Source organism: Cephus cinctus, unplaced genomic scaffold (assembly GCF_000341935.2).
Source record: "Cephus cinctus unplaced genomic scaffold, Ccin1 Ccin1_scaffold0129, whole genome shotgun sequence".
In the NCBI taxonomy this organism is placed as follows: domain Eukaryota; kingdom Metazoa; phylum Arthropoda; class Insecta; order Hymenoptera; family Cephidae; genus Cephus; species Cephus cinctus.
Window position 1 is genome coordinate 932,938 of NW_014332862.1, and position 8,231 is coordinate 941,168.

Consider the following 8,231-nt stretch of genomic DNA (forward strand, 5'->3'; position numbering starts at 1 on the left):
TTTTTTTTTTTTTTTTTTTTTTTCAAAAAATTTCTACACCGTCGCTCCAACACCACTCTGTCTATAAGCCATTTATACACGTTTCATTCATAACTCATAATCACTCTCGTTCGAGCGCTTATCGTCCTACTTCAATGTGTTATTTTTTCCCAAAATTCCCCCTTGCCATCCGCCAAAAAAAAAATTGCATTCCGTAATTTTACGCAGTGACGTCCATTCTGCGGACGAGCAAAAGGGACACGAAACGTTACGTATTCGACACGCGCGTTTCTCGTTAAGTGATTCATTCACGGCGGAATCTCGAATGACGGACGTCACTGGGTCGTACCTTTTGTACGAATGTGTCTCGTCTTTGTCCGGCGAGTGGGTGGATGTATACGTATACTATAGGTATGCATCTGTATATACATCGCGACAGCAGTAGCCTCTACCGTACCGTAAGGTAAGAAAAGCGTCTTAGCTACCGTCTCGAGCGCCTCTGTATGTACATATATAGATAGAAATAAAGCCTTGGATCAGTTTAGATCGTTTAATCGATCAATAGGACTCCAACTGCCGTGTGAGTAATTGCTGTCGTCACTTCCGTCCCCCGTGTACGAGCTTTAACGACGTTAAACACGACTTACGCTGCAGCGTTGCGATCCTTTGTTCTCGAAGGAGAGGAAGTCGTCTTACGGGTTGAAGTCATTGGATAATATTTTTTTTTTTTTTCATTTTTCTTCGTCCAGGTAATTCTAGTAAAATGTATGGCACAGTAATCGGCTTTGTACCAGTAATCATCGTTTGTGTTATGATACTGTAGACTTTGCTACAGTCAAAGCACACGCTGACGGTTACTGGTAAATGAGCGATAGTTGGGTCCGTCCACCCTATCGCGAAGTTTTGCTCTGCGCGAAGGGATAATTGTGACATTTTTGTTTGATCGTCATGTTTTACAAGAATAAATCTTTTTTAAACAACTTTTTCGCTACAACTGTTGGTAGGGACAGACATTCGGATTGTAGAAAATGGCCCGACGCCTCGAGTGAGTAATGGGGTTCGGTTGGATGATGATGCCTAGAAGAGCAAACGTGACGTCACGGGATTCGTAACCAGCAGAAACATCATTTTGATACACAGGGTGACTCCAGCATTGAATGGATGCGTTGACGTAAATTATGTATATAGTGATACTAATGGGGGGCTTCCAATCGACGTAGGCGTTTCTAAGGATTTTTGTTTACCACTAAATTTTTAGCCCACGTCGTGGCACGTATAAGATATTTTTTTGTGAAATTATAAACTTTCCTAGAAATCGCCATCGGCAAGTTGTTACGGGGTTTGTCAACGGAAAGCGCAGTCGGCAGAAGTTGGCTGCGTGTGAAAAAAAGCACGAGTACGACTGTCCGTATGAAAGCGGGTATAAGAATTTGCTGGGAAATTTGGAGATTGTACGAATTCGCGTGACTACGGTGGACTGACAGTTTACGCACGTGGTCGATTCCCGTATGGCGAGAGGGAAAAGAAGTAAACAAAAGTCCAAAAGACAAGTTACACGTAAACAGCAGTCGGAGTCATCGAATCTGTCATAACGTACTGTATTCTGGTCAGTGTGAATCATTCTCAGTGATTTCAGGAGAAACGACATTGATAAGCGTGTACGTGTGATTCCCTAGACCTTACAAAAGAGTTTAACCTCATTGCTGGACTGTCAAACGATATCAATATTGTGATTCAATAGTCCCATGTTGTAATATCGACATTGACTCATTTCAGGGGAAAACTTGATAAGGCGCCATTTTCATTTTCAAAGTATGCTCGTGACGTGAGCATAATTATCGATTAGAAAAAAAAAAACCGTTTCTTATTTTTAAATCAAATTTTTCTCACTCCAATTTTCTATATTACCTGCCTTTGACTTACTCGTACACGTGTTTTCATCGGCGGGTAACAATTTTGAATCTTTTCAACTCTTTCGGCTCCGTGTATCTCCTGATATCGTTGTGTGTATCTTCGCTTGGCTGCGGAATGATTCATTATTGACTTAGATATCGATATGTGTACTGTTAACCGTATTTACCTCTTTTGCACAAAAGCCGTGAATGCTTTAACGATTATCGCTTCACGATTGTCGATTGTCATGCTCCAGTCGTATGTAATTTCGATTCGAACCATCTTATGGTATCGCATAGGGTTACTCAGGATGACAGGGAACCACCTGAAGTCAGCCATACGATTTCTGTGGTATGTACAGCCAACTTCAGGTTGTACATTTCGGAGCGAAGCTTATTGACTACGTGCTTCTTGCGCACAGAGATATCTGAGCATGTATTTCTGCGCATACTATCAGCCATAAATTTTACTGGTTTGACTTTTTTTTTTTATCAAAAATCTAATTTCCACCCACGCTCCCATATACTTATTTACATATGTGACACGTGCACGCACGTACTTCGCGAATATCGTACATCGATATTCACCATGGAACTTCTAATCGAAGCAGCCCAGGATCGATTGTGACATTCGACGTATCGAAAAGGATAAATAACGACGCGCGGTACGCTTGAATACGTAACCTACAAATTTATTATCTATTCTATTGTGTCTCTCAGTCTACCATCCACTTTCGTCATTATTCGCATTTTCTCCTATTGCGTCGCTTAACGTTCTCGAAAGCTGCTGCCTCGGCGTGAATCACTGTCGAACGATATTTATACAGCTATCGATATTTTTACATATCGTCTCTTCGTCACCACGTATACGTATACATACATTTCCTAATTTCGTTAGGAGCCCGATACTATCGTATAGTTTTTCGCACGGGGAATCTAGGTCACGCCAGGGACATGTATGATATATATATATATATATACACACACACTATATGTATATCTATTTTTCCCGAAATTTCTCAAGTCTCTATTCCCTTCTGTCGTTTCCTTCCATTACCACGTGTCCTCTATCTGAATCACTCTTGACGATTTCTTCTATATATAGATATACCAGTGGCATGAGTTTACCACAGAAAATTTGACAATTTTTTTAATTTCTTGAAAAAAAAAAAGAATTAGTGTATAATTTCGAACGTTATTATATTTTATATATATTATCGCTATTGTGACCCGAATCCCGTTAGTGTACTCGGAGAAAAAATGCAGTGTATAAAAATTCCAAAAATAGCGCTTTACACCACTCAACGGAAGGAACGAATATAGACGTATGAATTTATCAAAATTTTCTCTGTATAAGTGGAATATAGAAGAATCTGTATAGAAGAATCTAAATAAGAATTTCTTTCCGCACGCGGTTCGCGTTCCGCGACGTCGTAGGCTCGATGCACGCATTTGAAATATCTAAGGCATTAACATATCCCCTGTATTTTTAGAGCGGCTGATTCACCGCGCTCTCAATAGTCTCATAGTTCCCGTAGGAAATGTCGAGCGTTTACGAATGGGACGCTGAGGGACGCGTCGAGACTCCTGGATCCTTATAAGACTTCTATGTTCCTTATGCGTATGTATGTATAATTATATAATTATGTAATATCCTATTTACATGTTTTCATCGCCCAAAAGACGCAATAACAGTTGTTTATTAAATTCTACGCCATCGCCAAACTGCTAATTTCTTGGCTATCTTGGGCAGGATGCTAGGTAGTAATTCTTTTTTTTACGTATCTTGTTTCTTATCAATGATATCGGAATATACTAATTGTGACTCGATACGAAAGTTCGATAAATCGACTACTGATCGTATGTAAGATTTATTTATTCAACGCGTTTGCAATGCCTACACGTGCGAATAATGCAATCGCGAACGTTTAGACATTTGCAATTAGCAAATCACTTAGGAATTTGTCATTGTCGTCAGTCGTCACCTCGTCGATGACTTCGATCAATCTTCCTTTTAAGCTATTCAGTGACTGTACGCGTTCGAATGATTAGCGAGCACTGTCGTAATACAGTGAGTAACTGTCGATAGAATGGATGTTGCTATAGAGATAATTAATTTTTCTTTAGTTCTGATTTCAATTTTTCCTTTACTCCAAAGTCGTGGTGGGAGCCGAATTGGGTGAATAATTTTGTTTCGCGTACAGGACGTTTTGGGACTCGCCAGCGTCCTGTCGGGGATATCCTTTGCAGCTTGCGTGACGTTCGATCGACAGGAAATTATTTGATTTTACTCCGACGACATTAAGTACGTCATAGCTGGGGATCCTTTGACGTCGAACTTCGAGGTTATGTTTGGAGTCTCGTGATCGTCCCCTCTTATTCATTCTTGCGTGTGACTTCCCTGCGGGATGACTTCGCGCTGATGAATAAGTCCTTGGGAACGCGAGAGAACACACCGGATTGACGTTAAATTCAGGCTGGAACGTTTCTGCTTAACCATTAGTCATTGGCCTTAAAGGGATTTCCATGATGCAGTTCACAGTCATTGAATCATTTCGCATTGTTGATTAGTAAGGACTAAATACTTATCTGCTCGTTGAAATTGTTTTTTTTTTGTGATTCTTCATAATAATTTCCCCGCGCAGCATTTGGATACTTCCTAGCTTGTTATTGCGCCGTAAAGTATTGGTGATATAATTATATACAGTCCTGGACTGCTACCTTCCGCCAAGGCAATTCTTAACTGTCAAAAATCACTCACGCACAAATATCCCCGAGCAATCGATCACCCAGATCACTAGTAATCACGTAAGGGACTAAAATAACTACGAAAGCACTTGAAAGAAAATTCAATCCGTACGAGTAAATCCAAGAAAGGAAAGATTCAAGGGCGCAGACTCCGGTACAACTTTTGAATGTTAAACCGTCGGTATCGTTGATCGACTCGGATCAAGAGAATTTCTGGTTATTTTAAAAATTCTGAGAAGATCCCCACAAGATGACGGAACCATAGTAGGCATTTGCTTTGGGCCATTAATTGCGTCGCTTTCATTATGTGTGTTTACAAGCGACTGCGGCGACAAGGTCGTACGCCGCCACGACGATTCGAACTCTCGTGAGTCTTCCTATTGGCGAGGAAGAGGAAAGAGCAAGCGAGTGAGGTGTATAGGAGTTGCCTCGTGATATAGAAGGACAGTGAATCCTAGCGAAATCAAAAGAAGGAGAGAGAGGGGGGAATCAACTGGAATAAACCAGAAGGAGAGAGAAGGTTCGCCATCTATCACTGTGTATTGTAAAACTATTCCAACGGAGAATGTGTGGCGTGCGCGCGCCTCTGTCCCCTACTAGGCTGACGTCGCTCCACGGCAGCCAATGGGAAAGCAGCTGGGTGAGTCATTGCTCGAGCCTCATGTAAACTCTGTTGCGCTCTCGTGCCTGCAGTCTCTGAGCAAATCTCGCGCCGACAGCTGTGCGGATACGTTCCGGTGCTCTGTTGCAGAGTCGTCGGAATATACCGATTGTAAACAAAAGTGTTTCGGGAGGATTCTTCCATTATTAACAACGAAGTTACGCGAAGAAGTTAACTCTGAGTTTAAAAGAATTCTTCGGTACCGTCCGTCTCTCAGTTGGTTAACGAACCTTTACCGATCTTCGGAAGGTACTTACTACTTTCTATCACTGAGTGGAAGATGATAGTTTTCTTGTGGAATCACGAGTAGCAGACCTATCGAATCTAGCTTGTGAAGAGCTAAAGAAACAATTTGAATAACCGTCAACTGTTTCTTAATACCCGCGTCAACGTGACAAATGGTGGAGTGAAGATTCAGTGAATCGCAACGATTTTTCGTTTTTCCTTAACTTTGACGCTTTGTGAATAATTGTTTTGAAATTGAAAAATGAGGATTAAGAAGGACGCACCTTGCTTGGTACTACGGCTGGTTCCTTTGGAGAACCTTGAACCATGGGGTAGGTAACAATTGTCTTATTGTCGGACAATATATAAACTGACTCACAGTAAGAGTGTGGCTCTAGTAATATATTTTATATTGAAACTCAGAAAGACGGCCCCTTGCAAAACATAATATAAGTTGCTCGTAAGCGTCAATGTAACGACTTCGTACGTTTTCTTAAATGGCGACATAACATTTTTCGTTGCCACTTAACAGTTTGTTGTTCCTCTTAAGGTTACTTTTCCCAACGTGTCACTTCGATGACTAAGACTTGCGTTGCTTGACAGATGCGAAATTACGACGTATGTATCCCGCATACCCAGAGATAATACAGTGTTCATTATGAGTCAATGATCAATACCTCCGACTACTACCATATATCTTTTAAATTTTCACTGAGTCGTACGAGTCAATAGCTTTTGGTCTAATTATCTGTTTATCTTGACACCATAACTATTTACCAATTTCCGCTTCCCTCTCTATGGCTCAAGGGCCGCTGGCAATTCACAAATTTACTTTGTATACTCGGTACATATTTACCAATGCAGTTCGGCATCGATCTAGCCACAGTATACCCAACAACCAAACCAATGCGATTATAATCACCGTGTACTTGTATAACATGAATGAAACGAATTGAAAAGAGCGTTAAACGAGCAATGACACATCTTCGCCAAACGATGCACCCGTTCGCTGACCCAGATAGCTTTTAGACATTAAATTATACATGGACTCCGGCTCTGAATATCTTTTCAGTCAAAATATATGAGTAGAGACGAACTACGAGAAGCATTAATAAGTAAAAATACCTAAGACCTATAATAAATGTAGAAGTAGTCTTGTCCATTTTTGGCGAAGACCAACGGCTAACGGAAAAACCTGTCTATCTCGCGTCCGGCGTAGAAGTAGATGATGACTAGGAATACCTGGTCAGTCACATTACGTCGTATCAGCTTTGGATTAACGTGGCGCTAGTCGACATACACAGTCCCTCTATACATAGATTCAAGCAATAGTATAGTAATAAAACTACGGTTGTAAACGAGCCCTGAGTTGCGGATGAAAGGAAGAGGAACGCCACTAGACATTCATGCTGTATACGCAGATAGACTGGATGGATGGACAGTTTCTATATAGATATATATACGTATTTGATGTATACGCGTGTAACGAGGATGGAATCAGCCGCGACAGTTTCTAATAGAGGGGAAGGCGAAGAGGCACGGGGAGGGAAACTGTCTGACTCATCGTCGTGAGTCCAGGCCACCAGCCCAGGCGGGACGGCATAGGCCAACCCAGAACAGAAGAGGACGGAGAACGAGGAGGACAGAGACAGAGTTACTAGAACTGTAGCTCCGCGAAGGAAGACAGTTTTAGCTTGTGTCTTCTTTTTCCTTCTCCCTGATAGCGTTTACATTATTTCACTCTATATATCACCGGATCGGACTAGCTTGCCCGAGCCAGGAACTCGATGACCGATGACCCTTTGGCTCTCTGCGCTCTTAGCGCCATTTGCTTTTCTTCCTGAACTCGCAGCGAAATCGTCGTACGCGACTACTCGCTCGCGCTTCGTGACTCACGAGTTCGTGACTCATGCCTTTTTTTTTCTTCTCGTTTCCACGAGAAGGAAAATTGACATTTCTTGCTTAGCGGCTTGATGTTTATTTTATGATTTTCAAAGTCGCGACCGAATTGCTCGGTTTGAGAATTTTTGTTAATTCGAAAAATATTTCCTTCGTTTCCAGGCGGACACAAAGAGTTTCACAGACGGCATCGAGAACTGTGCGAGGACACGCTTCTACCACCTAGCGGAGGTGCCACGGCGGGACCCTCGGCGGTCAGCGGATGTCCCAGTCCCGGACCTGGATGTCCTGTCCTAGGACTGTCCGGTCCGCCGACGCCGCAACCAGCTGACATCGACAGCCACCCTGCGTCCCGTGTTCTGCCCTTCCTCTACCTGGGCAATGGACGCGACGCCGCCGATCTTCAACTCCTCAGAGCACTCGGAGCTACCCGGGTCCTCAATGTCACCTCCCAGCTACCCGGATACCACGAGGAACGGGGCATCACGTACAGGCAGATACCAGCCTCGGATTCAGGACATCAGAACCTCAAGCAGTACTTCGAGGAGGCGTTCGACTTTATCGGTGAGTCACCTCCTAGACCGGAGGATTAGGCCACGCTGTTAACCTAGTACGGGAAGGCTCCTCTAGTACGTACCTGCCGAATAGTTGGGACTCGAAACCATAACAGACGGCGCATTACTGCGTGCATATACGCTACAGAGAGACACTCTGGCGTCAATGTCTTGAACTTCTGACCATGGCAAGGTCGCTGTACGTACGTTCCTCTCTTATCCTTGCTTTCTCTGTCTCTAGTTCATTCTCTGCGCCCCCCCCCCCCCCCTTTT

The 8,231-nt window shown here is 42.9% G+C and overlaps 1 protein-coding gene across 4 annotated transcripts in view; it reads left to right on the forward strand.

Moving 5' to 3' along the window:
* The window catches only part of LOC107262834 (dual specificity protein phosphatase 10), a 39,711-nt gene that overhangs the window by 25,455 nt on the left and 6,025 nt on the right, over positions 1 to 8,231 (forward strand). For all 4 annotated transcript variants that reach the window (XM_015729423.2, XM_025080200.1, XM_015729426.2 and 1 more), the window contains one exon: positions 7,567 to 7,968. In XM_015729423.2, coding sequence (XP_015584909.1) covers positions 7,567 to 7,968 — 402 coding nt within the window. The remainder of the gene's footprint in view (positions 1 to 7,566; positions 7,969 to 8,231) is intronic.